Source organism: Bacillus rossius, chromosome 1 (genome assembly GCF_032445375.1).
Source record: "Bacillus rossius redtenbacheri isolate Brsri chromosome 1, Brsri_v3, whole genome shotgun sequence".
Lineage (NCBI taxonomy): Eukaryota > Metazoa > Arthropoda > Insecta > Phasmatodea > Bacillidae > Bacillus > Bacillus rossius.
The window spans coordinates 278,034,202-278,054,342 of NC_086330.1; the positions used below are offsets into that span (position 1 = coordinate 278,034,202).

A 20,141-nucleotide genomic window follows, 5' to 3' on the forward strand; every position below is an offset into this window, starting at 1 on the left:
ACACAAGTACCTACTTAAAGTGGTTGACTGTCAATGGAATAAACTGTGATTTTTTTGCAAAATTGGTGCAAAATGATTCTCAAAAAAATTGCATAACTGCAAATTTCTGGCTAAAAAAAAATCTTCCTAGCTTCTAGCAAAAGAAAGGCTAATTTTGTTGTCCATTTGTTTTTCAACAATAAAGATTTTTATACGATTTAACTATAAAAAATTGGAATTCTTATTTATGTAACAAGGCCCTACCATTAATTAATCTGTACCATTACCAATCAAAATATGTTCAAAATAAAAGGTTTATTTCACAGGTAGATATTGGTAACAACACAAATAAAATAAAAATCATATCTGAAAGTTACACTTTTGCCATCTCAACCCTCGGAAAAGCCCTTGGCTCTGGGTTTTAAAGTATTTTTTGTGGAAGAAATAGAAAACTAACGGGAAAAATTATTGGACACAAATCAGGGAAGAGTCAAAATATTCTGAAGGAAGAAATGACAAACGTACCTGAGTTATGAGTTTAAAAAATATATATTTACAACAGAAACAACACATTGTTATAAGCAACTTTCAAAAGCAAAATTGCTGTCCAAAAAGAGTGCAAGTGTGTGAAGCGAGTGAGCATTATCCTTCACTGTTCTTTTCTCCCTCTCTTCCTGTTAATACATAGAGAAACACAATTTTATAACACATACATCATTTACACAAGATAATATTTTCGAAATTATGCCTGTTTTAAGCTGTATGCTTTAATTTGTGACTATATTTGAAGTTATCCTAAGTTACGATGTTCCAAAATCATAAATATCTAAGTTTAAATGGCAATAGCGTGTGTATAGACTAAGTATAGATTGTTCTAACCTATCATGGTACAGTGTTATATGGATTTTTGTTTTGGTAAGTTCTAATCTATGGTTTTTCTAAGTTGTGGCTTGTTTCGTTATGCATGGATCGTGGACAGTTGTGTAGATCACTCTCCGATGCCAAGAGCGAGCGAGATATCTCGGCGAGATAAGGCACGGACTAAGATAGCGGGCTGCAATTTCTCTTAACAGTGTTATTAACTATTTATTTATTTTTCGATACAATCATGCATAATATAAAACAAAGTAAGTAAATATTTCAACTTTGCGCATGATTAACAATTCACTGGTAAATCACTGTTTAAAAAACCATAATAATACTAAGCCAATTTTTATAAGCAAAACCACGCAAAAAGTGGGCAAGGTCACAGCATAAATTTTCATTCCGTTTGCGGAAAACTTTTGATTGGCTTGCGCGAGAAGCCACAGAGTAGAATCTCAAACCTCGTTGACCTTGAAGTGTTTACTCTTAGCTTTGTTGAAGATAATTTTTTTTTGCAACTGCCAAGTTTATATGAAGAAATATTCCACAAATTATACCTACTCTAACAGCTGCCTTGCATGTATTACCAGTTATGGAATTTCAGGAAAAGAGTTGCAGTAATTGACTCGACGCCATTAAAAAAACCTTTTGTTAACTTTTTGTTAAGCTTTCTTTAAATCAGCACCTTAATTGAAGCATCTATCAATCCGGTTTCAGAATTCGCTTTATAACAAAAATCGCATCGTCATATCTGTATCTGAGATAACAATGAACGTTAATTCATTATGACCATTTTTGATTTATCGCAGATTATGTAATGAATTTTTGGATTTAAAAAATCCATATAATCTTAAATAATTAAAAATATATTGAAAATTATTTATTGAGATTGATAGGGGCCAATATCCGAGGCTTATGTTAAGCCGGACAAACGGAAGGGCAGTTACAATGTTATGTAGTAGTTGGGAAAATGTCCGACTCGAGAGTTACTTCATCATTTGCACACGGAGGCTATTGGAAAACACAGGATCGTCGAGAGAGAAGTATTTTTTTTTTTACTCTCCTATAAAGTTCCACGGTCGTGACGTAGGCTCGTATGTTCTGAGTCACGGCTATCGTGGATCACCCGTTAAAATTCTCTTGGGAAAAAAAAATAGTGAAAATGTGAGCTGCCTCTAGGAAAAATTTTGCAAGAATTTGAGGAACAAATCACCAAATGTTGGTCGATTGGGAAGGGGAGGGGGAGGGTGGGATGTACTAAAACCGGAACCCGCGCTTCGGGCGAGCGAACTTGGGCGCATTCACAGTGACTGCCTCGCGTAGCGGCACTCTTTGGGAGGGGGGAGGGAGCAGGGGAGGGGGAAGTGTAACGACGCCTTCGGACCGGCGCCTCAGTCGCGCAGACACGCTCGCGGGAGACACGAGGTGCTGTCACGTGGTGTCCGCTCGCCGATCTGACAGTCACACTGGCCGAGGTGAGTCACTTGGCCTCGGGGGCACACAGTATTTTGATAACATCCCATTTCTAGATAGGTTCGCAATTTATAGTAAATTTCATTTTAAATATTTGTGGCCTTTAAATATTTTTAAGAATATACCAAAATAATGTTTACAATTTTAGTATTACAAAACGTGAAGGCCTGTATATAGTTCACCCCTAGTTCGAACAAAGAGTATGTAATGGTGTAGTTTAAGATTAAAAATATTTTGTTTGTAGCCTTTGCTTTAAAACTATTGTTTAAAGTGTACTATTTTCATATATTAAAAATAAATTGTTTTACTTATAGGCTAATCCTAAAAATTCGATATTTCAGGGTATGTGGAAAATACTATTTTTTTTTTTAACAAAATATATTTAAAGAATTTCGATGAAGGCACCAAACAAACGATTAATTAAAAATGTTACCACCTGATTACAAATTCTAATTTATGCAAATGTTTGAAATATCAATGAGGCTTTTTTTTTCTTCTTAAAACAATTTACTGGACACTTATTGAATGTATAAAAACCGCTACCAACTACGCTTTTTAGTTATAATAACAATTACATGTAAAATATTTTAAAAAAATCCACAATTTAATAATAAAATATTTTAGACAACTCATCCTTTACGGCGAATTATGTCCTGCCATATTGGTTAAGGAATCTGGTTGCAGAAGATGAATTATTTAACTAGCTACCCCCCCAATGTCATTCGTTTGGAAATATTGTTTACATTGATTGTTGACATAGAAGTTATTAACATTAATACTATATTAATATTTACGATTGAGTTAAAGATAAATTAAACCTTACCTATAAACTTTTTTTATGAATTTCCGACAGGAATTTGAATGAAGGAATTAGGTGTCACTTCGGCTGAGAATCTGACACCTCTTAAAAATTGTTAACTATGTTAGATACAGAGTTGAAGTAAATATATCTTAGTAGAGCAGACTTTTCTCGTGGTCGTAACGTTTGAATCACTCGGTTAACATTTGCAGTGATGACGTAACGAGAGTTTGTGGGTAGCGTCGAATTGAAGACAGTGAGAGTTGTAGCTCTGAAAGTAATAAACCGATTTACGTGATTTAAACTTTAATTTGCCCGTGAGTGAGCACTGACTGGTTCCAGTTGAATGTAATAACTATAAAGTTACTAACTATGGTTTTGAAGTCATCCGCAATACATCTAAGAGAAAACAGGTTATTTTGGAGAAAAGAAAGAAAACAAGCGAAATCTCAACAGCAGAAGCAATTTAAAATGCAGAGAAGTGTCGTAGATATCGAATGAGGCAAAACGTAGCCGAGAGAAATAAGCCAGTGGGGCAAAACAAACCTCCGAACGAGGCGCGAAAATTGCTCTAGAGCGAGCCTTAGCCGTCTGCATAAGGAAGCCCCAATACTTATATGTATGGAAATGATAATAATTTTAACTGTTTATGAAACTAATAAAATCTTATTTTTAATATTTTCTCTTTTTTGCATATTGATAACTTATGATCAAGACCTAATGTAACTAAATAACATTAAAAAAGCTTCAAAGAGGGCTCAAGTGTTTGGCGAACGTAAATTATAATTTATTTATATCACTTATATGAAGTGTTTATTTATTGTTAGTCGCTGTAATGATGTATATTAAACAATATTTATTTATTTGCCACTCATTTATAGTTTCGAAATTATAGCCTCTGCAATTACATGTTTTCGCTGTCTTATTTTTCTGGCGTGGCCGCCCGACCGTCAAGTAAGTTCATCGAATTCACGTCAAAAAAATTAAGAAACATATATTTGTTAAATTATTTTATTTATGTAATGCACAGCATTCCCGTCCAGGGCCGCAACTAGGGGGGGGGGGGGGCAAGCGGGGCATATGCCCCGGGCGCAAAGCTGTGGGGGCGCCGAAATCTCTTGCTTTGTAATTCCTAATACAACTGGTAACTGGTAAAACGTTTTTTAACTTGCATGCTAGGAACGTCTGATCTGATTTACAATATAACGTCTCAACATATTTAATGAACAAGTCTAGTGATTATACGGACTACTTTATGGACATTGTGGGTTCATGCATGGAAGGTACAGTAGCACAGAAACTGTTACATGTAAAATGCTTAAATAGCACTATTTTTCCGTGGGAGGGCCCCCGGACACCCCCCCTCACTTTATTGGTGTGGTGTGTGCAAAAAAAGAGGGGGGGGGGGGTGCCGCATGAATCCATTCATGCCCCGGGTGCCAGAGACTCTAGTTGCGGCCCTGTTCCCGTCCATTGCGATGGGAATTCATAAAAAATGAACCCTGCTAGCTGTAGTCCAAAATACGATTAAGTTCAGAAGAAAGCCAATTTTTGTATTGTTTCAATAACCCCAAAACATTCTACGTATTAAGGTCATCTCAAATAAGCTCACGTTAATCTATAATAATGATAAACATTTATTAAAACTGATAAAAAAATTAAAAAATCAATGATTAGAGTTATATAGTTATTGAACATGCAAAAATATGCTCATTAATTTTATTTTTAATCAATGAATGGGAATTATTTATCAATCTGGAAATAAAAAATCATTAAATTTTGTAGCGTATGAATTTAAATATAAGTAAAGATACTTTTTGGTTTTAGATCTTGGTTTATATTCATTATATCTTCCAAAATGTTTGGGATATGAAAATAAAAGACTTAGTCTATTAATAATAGGGCAATTGACTAGAAAGTATAAAAAACCAATTAATAGCTTAAGCGTATATTGCGGAAAAGCTTAGTTATTTTTTTAGATTTTAATAGCAGACAAACCCTTAGGAACCAATTTTGCACCCTTGTTGCAATCATAAATCGTGTTCTAGTGTTATTACTGCATCAACTGCAGCCACTCAAGTTTAATAATTAGCAATTTTCTCTTGGCAGCTTCATGTTCAAGCCTGTTCAATTATATGAGATTAGTATTTTATTTTATTCCTTTCCCAACCGACAATTACGATTAATATTTCAAAACAGGAACAACAGAAAAAAATTGCAAAATATTATTGATCCGCCTTGAGAACAGTTTATGCTTTTTTCAAGGTCAAGGAAGTTCGAGGGAAAAATATGCAAAGTGATGCCTCGACAAGACGGAGTCTCATACACTACTTACCAATTATTTTCTGCAAACTGAACAAATTCCAGGGCTGTAACCACACACATTTTTCACATGGTTATGTTGAGAAAATTGTGGCCTGGTCTGCAATGAATTTATTTTCCAGCTATCTGAAAGTCACACAAATTTGAGTGTTTTAGTCACTTTAAAATTAAATATTTTATATTGTTATAATAATTACTTCAAATTATATTTAAATATTACTATCTTTTACTGTGCGAATAAAAAAATATTGCAACATAATATAAAAAATTGTATTCAAGTGATTGGAGGAAAAAGGCCAAAGTGTTTACCTTTCTTGTAAATGGACTATAGACACTCTTAGAGGCATCATATCCCGCTATCTTAGCAATAGCCCGAACTCACCAAAACAATAACTCGTATATTTTAAGTAGATTAAATATGAGTTTAGTAATACGTATTTGAGCCATATTTAATTTCGTGCTCTGCGTCAACAACGTGAAAATGAAAGTTAAAATTAAAATATGTTACGTAAACTCTCGGACGACATGCCTGACTTAAGGCACAGAACCTCCTGAATCAGTGGCGTTTGGGCCACTTTAGGCCACCGAGACTCATTGCACTAACAAAAAGTCACTTCTTGGCATCTAAATGGATATAAAATTAAATATTATAACGCGTTCCTTCAAAATGTAACACCTAGAGATGGGGATTGTTTGTGCTTTGATTTTTATTTTGATAAAAAAAATTTTTTTTAATAAATTTACGTTTTAATTTTATTTCTGGTTTCCAGGCAAGTTCGCAAGGGTGGATAAAGATTTTTAACAAAGCCAGTTTTCGTCTACGGATTTCTACAAAAAGCTCATATCTAAATTACTAATATTCAAGAGGTGGCCAAAATCGCATGATAACATGGTAAGTGTGTGAAGCATTTTTTTAATCCAGAAAATTGTTGCACATTATTTGTTAACGCCCAAAACATTGGCTGAAGTGTAGTGTTTGCATTGTGTAAACAGTTATAAATGACTTTTATTTTTAACAAAGACACTGTTTTTTAACGACGGAGATTCTAATTTATACTTAGACTACTAACCATCATCTGACTTAATCAAGCACCATTTTCACAATGCATTGGGCGTGTACATTATGGCAATGGTGAGGTTAGAAAGTGACTTTAACTACGTCACAGCATGCCGTCTCCTAAAAAATCTTAACTCCATGCTGTTAAATGGTTTTTTTCGCATCCGGCCTTCAAATTCAAATTCATTTAACCAAAATGTTTTCAATTTCTTGGCAAAGATAATTATAGAGTAATTGAATTAAAATCCTAAAGTTATGATAACTTGCTAGATATACATATGAATATATATATATAATATGAAATAGGATGTTGGTATGTAGCGTCGATAAACTCCGGCACCGTTTGACTGATCGCCATGAAAGTTGCCACATCGAAGTGTTTTTCCATGGAGAAGGCTTTTTTATGCTATCCATTTTTTTTGTAACTCGACAATAGATAGCGCTGCAGCGCATTAACTCCTGTTCCGTTCAAACGATCGCAATGAAAATTGGTATATTGTTATTTTGAAGGTCCATAATCCTCAATAACAACAAATAGTGATTGTAACTGGGATTTTTAATTGATGAGTGAGTTTAAAATAGAATACCATTTCAAAAGCTTTATCGATTCTAGATTACGTACAAACCATCAATTCGAAATATATAGAGGTACATAAATAAACGTCTGCTGCGTTCTGCTAGTACACATATAAATACGTTTTAGGTACAGTATTTTTGATGCGCGTGTGCACCACGTGACTGTTTGCACGACAGTGTAATCTGTAACGGTTTAGTCAGCGAATTTAATGAATGCAATCATTTTGGTCGTCTTTCTTAGTTTAAAGTTACAAATTATACTGATATATCGTCCATAAAACTAATTTTAAAAAGCAAATAATATAGCTATGTCTCTTTGCTATAATTTAACATTTGAACAATGAGAGAATTTTTCAAATCCGTACAGTAGTTTTAGATTTTACTTCTTACAAGTAAACAAACGCATACTCTTTCTTTATAACATAAGAAATTAAACTTTAATGCCAAATTATAAAGGTAAAATAATATATTATGTAGTTTTAAAATTTTTTTAGTCCCATGGTTCATGACAAAGCGTGACAGAATTAAGATCATTACATACCATTCTTGGGCTGGTTAAAGCGCAATTCAAACAGTTTAATGTATTTGGTCCATTTGGACACATTAAAAAGGTAATTTGGTGGAATCATAGATGCATCTTAGCAGAAAGGAAGTATATTTGAGTAAATATTTAAAGATACACAGTCAGAAATATAATTAAACATAATCAATTAGCGATAGGATTTTCTATTTTTTGGGAGAGTAACAAAAAATAAAGGTTTATTACAAATGTTCACAGTTTAACTACAGACAAAAGTAAAACTAACATGTCTAAAAACCAGAGTAACCAAGACAAAATTGCATTCTCCTTTAGTAGTTAAATTGCTAACCATTTTACTTCAAGCTTTCATCTGTAGTTATGAAAACTGGCTACCATTTCAAAAAATTTTAAATTCGCTTATTAAAACAAACATTATAATGGTAGATAATCAAATTCCGCACCATCTTAAATTGCTGTAAAAAAGGAGGTATCGTATTATGTTAAGATATTACCATATAAATAGTTTTCTCCTAGATTGTTAAATTTCTGTAACTTATACTGACATAGAAGAGAGTCACTCCTGTCCTAGATTATTATAGTTAACTCCAAACCTACCCAGAAAGAAATATTTGTGCTTTTATAAAATATTTTTTTGGAAATAAGTTGCCAAAAAATATTTGTATAACTGTAATAAAGATGTAAATTTTTACAACAAATAGCTATTGTTATTTTTGAATATGAAAAACTAGTTCATATATGCAAATAATGATAATTCTATTTCTTACGAAATTCGTGACAAATATTTCAATTTGAATTGATGTTTAACTAGAATATTTTTAACCATGCAAAAGTTAATTAAATATTCAATAATTTGACTATATTTTGTTCTATTTTGCTTATTAATAAGTTCAATTAACACTGGAAAGATATTCACGGAACAGTTTACAAATATCTTTGACTTTGGCATTGCAGTTGCCATCTTCAGGGTAGCATACTACTACTGAGGCTCTTGCCTTAAAATGCGATGGATTTACCTATAGTTATTTTTGCTTAAATGAAGTACGTTTTCAGAAGAAATAGTTCTGGTGTTGCTTACGAAAATTGGTGTATTATTTAAAATTTTGATTGATGTTCTGTACAACCGTAAATTTTTTAAACCAAGGATACGAAAATGGAATATTCAATAACTTGAATTTATTATGTTTTATTTAAGTTATTATTGTTCGCAGTTAATATTGGAAAGCTGTTCAGGGAACGGTTTACACTTACTTATTTAGGTACTGGGACAACACAAACCATAAATGCCCGGGTAATAATCCGAACCCAGTATTACCCAAAACAGTTTTTGTAGCGATACAGATGCTTTTATGTACATGTGGAAATTAACAAATATATGAAATTATGTATGATTATTTAGGCTCCATTTAAAAATAATTTTCAATGTAGCTTATTAGATTTTATAATCAACTGAAAGCATTCGAGGGTTCAATGACTTTCAGTATGGACTCTAAATTTTTCTGAGTACTTAATCAAATGTTTCGTGTTCATTGGCTGCTTATTTGTGAGACGTTTCAAACAGTGAGTGATACGGTACTTTTTTGGTTGTGTCATCTCCGCTGTCAGAGAGTTCTCCAGATGATCTGTGAGCCAGTAGCAGAAGCAGCAAAGTGGTAATAAGTATTTAGGTTTTAGCCTATCACGCATTTTAATCAGTGAAATTTTCCGGCCCTTTTGTCTTATTATTACTGTTGAGCTCTACAGTTACGCGGACAAGCTAAACCAGGCGCGCCTGGTATGACTCATCAAGCCGGTATCTTAGTTCAGTTGCGTAACTTGGGCCTTCCACCACCAGCTGAGGTGTAACAAAGGCTCCAGCCAGGAGTATAGTCCAAGCCACTTTCCCCTGCTTTGTTAGAAAGTTTTACCTTTACTCTGTATCATCCAACTTGTGTCAAATTTAACAGTCTCAACTTCAGTACCAGTTCACACTTCCCAGTTGTCATTTGCAAAACATCGCATTGTTCGTTCGCGAACTCCAACAACATCGTCAAGTTGTTTGCAAAATACTGTATAAAGAACAAGAGTGGTAGAATAATACGTAGACCATTTGTACTTCTTTTGATAATTGACGCAATAAAAACAGGACAATTGGCACAGGCTATATGTCAATTTGGCGTGTTTTGTATCGCAGTGTGGTCGAGCATCTATTATTTGAATCCATTTTTGAACATGTTGTCACGTAATGTGACTGAGCTATATATTTTTTTGTAAATAGAACAGAAATATTCATGTAAAATTACAGATATTTGTAAATTTGTACATTTACATGAAAACAACTGTATCACTACAGAATAGTGTTCAAAGTAAAACTGAGTTTCAATTCTTACCAGGCCATTTATGCTATGTGTTTTCCCAGTACCCCCAATAGTAAAATGTAGTATATAATATTTCCTCTTGGGACTGGCTTCTGGCTGAGGTGCGAGTTCCCGGCCGACCTCTGACGTCACGGTCACCTTTGACGTCACGGCGGCCATCTTAGATGACCTGGACCTTGACATTTGACCTTGACCCAGGCTGCCAACTTGGATCCGCCATCTTGAATCCACCATCTTGGATCCACCATTTTGTTTTCTAGAACTTTCCGACACATAAGAATCCAATTTCCCACTCCCTAATTTTGCAATTTTCGTTATGGCCGCCATATTGAAATTCCGTAATTTTTTGCTAGAAATTCGGGAAAAATTTGGAAATGTATGAAGAAAATTACTTTACTACATTTTATTGAAATATAATTAAAAAAACACCAAAGCAAATTTCGTCGCGACTACAATATTGAAAATAGTTATTATTAAATTTTAATGGAGAAAAAATTAAAATTTATAAAAAAAATAATTACTGAAATTTTTAAACAATTATTTAAAAAATAGTACTTATTTCATGGAGCTCGAAGTCCTTGTTCGAACCCGATGAGGACAAAAAATAACAAAATAGCTACCCATCCTTCCTCCATGGAAGCCGCCGGCAGACTGATCTCCCAACACTTATGTCAAGGCATATATATCGCCTGCTAGTATAACGTCCCATCCGCCATCTTCGTCTGCTGGAGGCCACCATCTTGTTTTCGTCTGCTATATTGTGCTACCACCATGTTAGTTTAATTTTTGTCCATGAGAATCCATCTTGAATATCTGTAATTTTTAAACTAGAAATTCGGGAAAAATTCCATAATTAATTTTTTGAAATCTTCCATTTATATACTCATAGAATAGATAGATACATTTTTGTTCGAGATGAACCTTTTTAGATACTTGATCGATGCAAAAAGATTTAATTTTATGTAAAAATATTAATTAAATATGGTGGAAAGTCTTTAAAGAAGCTTAAATTCCTCTACTAGCAGCTTCTAGCAAGCCGTTGATGATATATTGACAGCCGTCTTGAAAATTCGTAATAACTTACCCAGGAATTCGGAGAAAATTACGAAAATAATTTTAAAAAAATCACTCAGCAATTTACTTGATTCAATGATTACCTGATCTTGCTTCGGTCCTTAATCAATACAAAGTCGCACCTTGGTAACGGCTACAATACGTAGTATTTCTTCAAAATCTACCTGAAAGGTTCTACAAACATTGCTAATTATTTATCTGTCGTGAAATGATTTCGTTTACATAATTGTGTAGCTCCCTTATTTCCCACAAATTTTCGTGATGAACTTTAAGCCCAGACTATTTTAATGTAATCATTTTATGAGATAAAAACGTTTTTAACATAAATCCTAAATATTTTTTTTTATATTTGCAATAAACTACTCTCTCAGCTCCAACTTCTAAAGCGTGCACCAGCTTTGGGAATAGCTTTTGAACGGGTGACGGGAATCTGTTTGCGACTTATTTCTATTGCTAAAACGCTGCAGCCGGGGGTTTCCGATGCAATGAAACCCTTCGCAGACTCCAGAACTAGTTGTCGCTGGCCTTCGTCGGGCTAGTGTCGGTCGGCGACCTGTGTCGCGGCGGCTGCGGCACTTGGCCGCGAGCAGTGTGGGAAACCTGCCGCACCTGGGAGCTCGTGAACACGCTCGTTCTTATGAGCATCTGACGTTAATTTTAGGGTCTATGTCCCGCTCCATGTCATTATTTTATACGTGTTAGTTGTAAAGCTCCCGAGGTACCCGTGAAAAATAATTAATATAAAAAACAATTATAAACGAAACATTTATTACAATTTCAGTTTATTTTAATATTGTTCAAACGAAAATTATTTGTTATATATATAATGATAAAAAAAGTATTTCACTAAAAATGGTTTTGAATGAAGAACCTCTTCCTGTAGATAAGGAGTATTAAATGGAATACTAAACAGGAACTTTAAATTTAAAGTCAATATTACTGGATATTATGTGATATAATTAAATTTCCTTTCAGAAAAAAATGTTTAAATTTAGTTAGCCTTTAAAAAATCTCATAATTTGTATGATTCTTAAAGGTTACAGAAATTTTATATGAATTTTTCTGAAAGAAATTTGAAACGTACTACGCAGTAGCCACCAGGATTGTTTTTAAACCCAAAAATTTTGTTTTCAGTTCAGTTCCATTTGGTTCCCCTTATCAATACTACACAAATGTTTTAAAAATTCCTATGTGTCAGCTATTTTTTGAAAAGTTTTGTACTGAATATATATATATATATATATATATATATATATATATATATATATATATATAATTTTGTTGACGTGCGGCTGATAAAATAGTCTACAAGTTTAACAGTGTAAAACGTAAAAATAAAATAATGACCTGGAAAGAGACATACGCCTTAAAGCGGTTATCTTTGTTTCTCAGTTTCGTAATAGATAAAATCAGCCGTACTACATTAATAAGCGTGAAATGTTAAAAATAATTGAAGTTAAAAAAAACTTCTTTAGATGTGTTGAGGGTAACGCAACCACCTGCGCTCGCGGCATGCAGCGGAAGTTAAACAGGTTGAAGTCTGAAGCGCACGCGCGGTTTTGCTACGCCCAAACCGACCATATTCGAGAACATCAGGGAACGTGCCAAGCGTGTCGGTGTGCCTAATAAACGTCGTTATTTGAAAAATATTCTCGAATACATTTCATGAACTTCAACAGTCATGAAGAAAATAAATATCGTAACATCAAAATTACGTTGTAAGCATGGAGTTACACCATTTCTATAACTCACAATTATACATCGTTTAATACAATGTCACATTAGCTAAGTCTTTAATTGCGTGGTATCGCAAATCAAATTTTTTTCGGTTCGAATTTCGTGTTTAGTCACTTTTTTTGCGACTTTTGATTGCTTTTGGTTAGCAATAATCACTTTTGGCGTTATTTTAGGATTATTCCCAAGCTTTTAAACAAACTTCTAGCACTGGTCTTTATGAAGCTACAGATTAAATAGACACACACTCCACTGAATATTACCAAATATCGCAATAGGGACAATATGGGGAACTCGTAAGAAATACGTGGTACAAGTGATTGTCGTGAACCTGGTGGCGTGGAATGTACCTACGTTTTTAATTGCGTGAAATCATCAACAGTAAGTAGTGCCATCTAGCGGCAGAGGGTGTAAAATAGCCAGAAAGTAATGCAGTAAATTGTCTCCCGCAGCCAACCTGCTTGATTAATTCATGAATTTTGCATTCCTCATGAAAGAGCCCAAGTTTTTCCCCTGCTTCTATGCAGGTTTTACCTGGGCCCAACTTATCTGGTAGTTCGGTATAGATTTAAGAAGTGAGAGGAGTTATAGCCATGGCGCCGTTTGCTTCCATGGCTGGCCAAACCCCTCCTAGCACACGATGCATGCTACCTCTCCTGCATGGCTAAAACCCTAAACCCGGACATACTGTACACTTAGTTTTTAGTTCGGTTAGGAAAAAAAAAATCTTGAAGTGTGTCTCGCGCTTCGCCAATGCTGATTGGTCAAAGTTTCCCATATCGTCTTATTACGGTATTTCCTAATGCCTTCTTTGTTCCTAGTGTATTTCCTACGGCAGTTAGGTTACCAAGTGGTGCAAGAAAAAAATTAATCAATGGATATTTCCTGTTGAAATACAAGCACCGCGTGTGAGCGGCGGGGCGAGCGGCGAGTGTCGCTGACAGCGTGCGTGTGTGTGTGCGTGTGCTCAGGAGGATCCCATGGCGGCCGGCGGACCAGAGGCGCGCTGCGTCGCCGTGCTGGCTCGCGGCGCGCGCAAGAGCTACGGTGACGTCAGCGTGCTGGAGGGCCTGGACATGACGGTACTCCGAGGGACCGTGTGAGTTCAGCCTGTGCTGATTCCTTTGGCAACCTGTTACAAATGTCCCCAATACCTCTGCTGATTCCTTTGGCAACCTGTTACAAATGTCCCCAATACCTCTGCTGATTCCTTTGGCAACATGTTACAAATGTCCCCAATACCTCTGCTGATTCCTTTGGCAACCTGTTACAAATGTCCCCAATACATGTGCTGATTCCTTTGGCAACCTGTTACAAATGTCCCCAATACATGTGCTGATTCCTTTGGCAACCTGTTACAAATGTCCCCAATACCTCTGCTGATTCCTTTGGCAACCTGTTACAAATGTCCCCAATACATGTGCTGATTCCTTTGGCAACCTGTTACAAATGTCCCCAATACCTCTGCTGATTCCTTTGGCAACCTGTTACAAATGTCCCCAATACCTCTGCTGATTCCTTTGGCAACCTGTTACAAATGTCCCCAATACATGTGCTGATTCCTTTGGCAACCTGTTACAAATGTCCCCAATACCTCTGCTGATTCCTTTGGCAACCTGTTACAAATGTCCCCAATACATGTGCTGATTCCTTTGGCAACCTGTTACAAATGTCCCCAATACCTCTGCTGATTCCTTTGGCAACCTGTTACAAATGTCCCCAATACATGTGCTGATTCCTTTGGCAACCTGTTACAAATGTCCCCAATACCTCTGCTGATTCCTTTGGCAACCTGTTACAAATGTCCCCAATACCTCTGCTGATTCCTTTGGCAACATGTTACAAATGTCCCCAATACCTCTGCTGATTCCTTTGGCAACCTGTTACAAATGTCCCCAATACATGTGCTGATTCCTTTGGCAACCTGTTACAAATGTCCCCAATACATGTGCTGATTCCTTTGGCAACCTGTTACAAATGTCCCCAATACCTCTGCTGATTCCTTTGGCAACCTGTTACAAATGTCCCCAATACATGTGCTGATTCCTTTGGCAACCTGTTACAAATGTCCCCAATACCTCTGCTGATTCCTTTGGCAACCTGTTACAAATGTCCCCAATACATGTGCTGATTCCTTTGGCAACCTGTTACAAATGTCCCCAATACCTCTGCTGATTCCTTTGGCAACCTGTTACAAATGTCCCCAATACATGTGCTGATTCCTTTGGCAACCTGTTACAAATGTCCCCAATACCTCTGCTGATTCCTTTGGCAACCTGTTACAAATGTCCCCAATACATGTGCTGATTCCTTTGGCAACCTGTTACAAATGTCCCCAATACCTCTGCTGATTCCTTTGGCAACCTGTTACAAATGTCCCCAATACCTCTGCTGATTCCTTTGGCAACATGTTACAAATGTCCCCAATACCTCTGCTGATTCCTTTGGCAACCTGTTACAAATGTCCCCAATACATGTGCTGATTCCTTTGGCAACCTGTTACAAATGTCCCCAATACATGTGCTGATTCCTTTGGCAACCTGTTACAAATGTCCCCAATACCTCTGCTGATTCCTTTGGCAACCTGTTACAAATGTCCCCAATACATGTGCTGATTCCTTTGGCAACCTGTTACAAATGTCCCCAATACCTCTGCTGATTCCTTTGGCAACCTGTTACAAATTTCCCCAATACCTCTGCTGATTCCTTTGGCAACATGTTACAAATGTCCCCAATACCTCTGCTGATTCCTTTGGCAACCTGTTACAAATGTCCCCAATACCTCTGCTGATTCCTTTGGCAACCTGTTAAAAATGTTTCTCTGTACAACACATGGCTGTGGCTTTATTTTTGCACGCATGAAATACGTTTGTCGAGATAATTTCTTACGGAAATCGGTAGCAAAATTTCTATAATTTAATTGATGTAACATTCAAGAATAATTAAATTCAATAATTGGACTTTATTTTGTAAAATGATGCTTTATAATGTGTGTAGTTAGTACTGGAAAGCTTTTCAATGAAATTTCAATTATTGAAGTTACTGGGACAAAACAAAGCATAAATTCTCGGGTTAAGAATCCGAACCCAGAATTACTGCGGACACTGTTTTGTAGTGATACAGTTGTTTTAATGTAAGTGTTAAAATTTACAAACATGTAAAATTTAACATGAATATTTCTTTCCATTCATAAAAAAAAAATCATAATAAACTGATTCGAAGCCCGATTCTCGACTGTGGGGACGAAAGTTCACTCTAATAAGCCGTAGATGTGGACTTAAATCCTAAAGAATTATATTCAGTAGTCGGCAGCTAGTCTCATATAAAGATTGGCAGTGAATTTAGCCATTTGTAAAGCCATTAATATCAGAAATATATAATGAAAATTCTGAAACATTATTAGTTAGTTATATTCAGAACAACACTGATATTCCTATCAAAGAACATATAAGTTAGTTCTGAGAAAATTAAGGACCCATTGCTGCAACCGGCAATATAACATTTTTGAGTTTTGGTTGATTAGACAAAATGTTCTGATATCGAGTTGAGACCATACTTCAATCAGACGATAGAAGAGATGTATGGGGAAAAATGTTGTTTATTTTGGGGCCACGATATGACTTTCCCAGAAACCCTCCGCTCATAAATCTTGAAGCTCCTCTATTTGTCATATATGGGAATAGTAAAAATGAAATCTATAGCTCAATCTTATTTTAATGACCTTTAATTTCTAGCGACATGGACTGGCTGGCAATAAATTGAGAGTAATGTATGAGCACCTAGCTAAATCATGGATATATGTACTATTATGAGCACATTGTTGGTCACTATTTTTTGGTGATATAAGATGTAAATAGTAAATAAGTAGAAAAGTTTCCTACCCTCTATGTAACTTTCAGTCACGATCAAACATTTCAGAGAATAACTGCTTCGTATAGCATTTGAAAGATCCTGATGTGCGATTAATATGCTAGCATAGCTTTCAGGGCATTTAATATTGTATTGGTTAAAAAATTAAGTTTAATTATTTAAAGTGCCCCATATAATTCCCAGTGCCACTGAAAACTAAGTCCACACAACAAAACGTGCCCTGAAGTGTGCTTTGTCTGTGAAGGCATCTTCCTGGATGATTTGACTAACACGTCACCGATCATTGTACTACTGATGCGGTTCCTGCTTTTTCTTTTTGATATGCAACATCCGAACCCTCAGTTTACGGCATTTGGTAGGAGTAATTATGTGAATGGAACGGAAATGTGTAACCACAATGCTCCCATTTGTGGCGGATGATGCGAAACAAACTTCACAATGCCAAACCCAAAAGAAACTTTTAAGTATTTTTAAAATTGATTAATTTGAACAAGATAAGCAGTATTTTAATCAAATTCCTTGTCAATAATCAGGCTGCGGTTTAGTATTTATTCAAGCCTTTTTCGCTATTATCGCAGCTATTACATTGTGTAGTTTAATTTTTTTAACTGACTTTATTTTAGTTGTCACTTACTCTAATAAATATTTAAACAAACCTTATGCCAAAAATGTGAAATAATAATACAGTATATACAAACAAAATTACATACGATTCCGAAGCAGTGGATGTAGGGACGCATCAGGGAATACGAATGCCGCATCTATAAAATCTCGTTTTTACTGGACGCATGTAGGGACATCCCTTGTGAGAATTCGGAAGCAAAGCAAAGATGGTCGCGTCCACTAGGATGCACTTCTAGTGGATCCCTTAGCTAAGAGATCCATTAGACTAGTATTCAGGTGCAGCTGTGGCTGCAACAAAGTATAGAAGGTCTAGGAGATATAATTTATGCCTTGACATGCTAAAAAATGGGATGGATTGGCAAAAATCATAATTATAGCAAATAGAGGGAAGAATCTAAGATTGCGGGACCTAATTCCCCTTACAACTTATCGATTCGTGTGCAGTACTGAAGAACCAAGCGGCGCCGTGGCTTAGTTGGTTAAAGCGCCTGTCTAGTAAACAGGAGATCGAGGGTTCGAATCTCTCCGGTGCCTTGAAGTGGATCATAGATTTTTTTTTCCACCGTTTTTCGTAGCTCAGGTGGACGCACGGCAGCTCTCTGTGTGATGAGTCCTGCTTTCGAGTACCGGCCGAGGCTCTAGAGCACATGTGAATCATACAAATCCATCACATAAATGTGTCGAAGTCAAACAAAAAAATTCTCAGACTTAGTAAAAATTGATAACAAGTGATGCTGTCTCTTTGGCGAATAAAATCATAAAGATGCCAATAACAAAAAAAAATTATAAAAATTACATAAATTATACTTATATTCATACATATATGTTTTCAACACAACATAATGACAATCAATTAGTCGTAAGAATCGATATTCCGTCAGTTGAATCAGTTCAATAGAAGGGATTTTTTAATTATTTCATTGTGATTACAAATAGCTTGAAAGGATGATTTACTGTATTTAAAATAATTTTCATGATAAAAAATTTCCTCTTAAATGTCCGGTTACTCTTGTCTGTAAAACAAAAGTTAAACTTGCCTATCTCGACTAATGTCTAGTTTTTTTCTAAGAACCTTTGTTATTAAAGGTTTGGTACAAAAACGAGATCGATTTTCGTCTCTTAGGGCGCGGTTACACGGGAGTCTGAACTACTTCAGGTGAACATGTTCAGCTGTTGAGTGCGGTTACACACAGTCTGAACATGTTTCGTTCGAGGCCATTTCTCATTTAACTTAAACAGGTTGGCAAAGTAGTTCAGATCGACATATCTTCTACATTAGCCTCTGATTGGCTGGTTAGAATATAAACAGTCTTTTGCAGAAATTCTAGATGGAAAGTGTTTCTGGCACAAGTTCGAGTAATATTTTACCGAATGCAACAAAAAAAAACCAACAGATAATTACATATATTTTTTAATTTATCCTGACCTTAATTTTCTTAAAACTGAGATAGGTACTCTCGCTCAAAAAATAATAAAAAATAAGTTTAAAAATTTTACTGTGCATGTTTGAATTCCCGATTTGTAAAAAAATATTGAGCAATATGTAAACACATTTCATTTCTGCTGATACTGCTGTATAAACAAGTGAGAAAATCCCGCGTTTTCTGGATGCAATTAAAAAATAGAGATCAACAACACAGTCATTCGTTGACAGTAGACAATCGGTTTTAGAGCTAAACACACTTTTCAGCAACTACCGTGTAACCGCACACTTTCGCGTTTGTAAACGTGTTTACTTAAACATGTTCACCTGAAGTAGTTCAGGGTCCCGTGTAACCGCGCCCTTACTTATTATTTTCACCTTGACATGTAGATCCCGAAAGCCATCTCCAATGCCAACCATGCATTTTGAAGTTTTAAAAAGCAAAGCTTTTTTTTTAATAATATCAATCTATTTTTTATTATTTCTACTTTTACGATTCACCAAAGGATTAACAGGTTCAAGCTACAAATTAATATATATATATAAATATAAATAAATATATATATATATATAAAGGTAGACATGAAATCATATAATAAAAGTGTGTGTAAATAACTTAAAAATTGCCGTTAAATTAAAAAAAAATCCTCAAAATATTATAAATGCTTACGTTTGTGTGTTACCACTCAGCCCCTTTACGGCTTAACGGCTATTGATAAAATAAAATTTAATGAATAGTTACTTTAGTTCCTGAAATAGGACATACATTGCTTTTATACCCAGAAAAATGTATAGTTCCTGTGTGACTTAACTCTACAATTTTTTTTTTTATTTAATTTAGTTTTTATTTTAGCGTATTCAATAGGGGTGAGGTACGTCCTGAAATAGCACAGGATATTTATTCCATGAAAAATGAATGTACCGACCTAAAATTTCTGTTGGATTACGTAGCCAAATTTTGTGAGTTTTTTTAAAAAGTAATTTGACGGCAGACTCGGACTTAAGATTGGCGCGTCTGTGCCCCGAATACGTGACCTTGACGCTTCGAGACTGTGCAATGGCACCCGCTTGCGTATCCCTGAGTTGGGCAGAAACATTGTAAAGGCCACTATCGTCAACGGAACTTCCAGAGGGGAAGACTTCATTATACCACGCATCCAGATAGTACCGAATAACCTGCCCTTTTCAATTCAAAAGTTTGCAGAATCACTTAAAGGCGAATTTTACCATGATCATAAACAGGTCACGTGGTAAAACAGAGATTAGGGAAATACTCATGTGGAGTGTAAGGTCCGATTCTAGGCAAGTGAAGGGAAGCCAAAAGGATAGTGGGATTTCAGTGTACTACACGTACCAATATGGTGGCCGTTTGTTTACAAATGTATCAGCTATACATGTATTGGAGGTTAAATTGGAGAAAAAGTCAACTCATATCATTACATTTGTATTAA

General features: G+C 35.4%; 1 protein-coding gene and 1 non-coding gene across 3 annotated transcripts in view; both read left to right on the forward strand.

The window, feature by feature from the left end:
• The first annotated feature begins 2,232 nt into the window (after positions 1–2,232).
• Positions 2,233–20,141, forward strand: part of LOC134527623 (ABC transporter G family member 20-like) — a 97,203-nt gene continuing 79,294 nt past the window's right edge. The window contains exons 1-3 of one of the 2 annotated variants that reach the window (XM_063360470.1): positions 2,233–2,318; positions 6,208–6,329; positions 13,745–13,872. In XM_063360470.1, the coding sequence (XP_063216540.1) occupies positions 6,327–6,329; positions 13,745–13,872 (131 nt within the window). In that variant the 5' untranslated portion in view covers positions 2,233–2,318; positions 6,208–6,326. The remainder of the gene's footprint in view (positions 2,319–6,207; positions 6,330–13,744; positions 13,873–20,141) is intronic. The other variant, XM_063360471.1, reaches the window with a different exon arrangement.
• Positions 17,728–17,801, forward strand: Trnat-agu (transfer RNA threonine (anticodon AGU)). The gene has a single exon. It is a non-coding gene; the product is annotated as a tRNA-Thr (tRNA).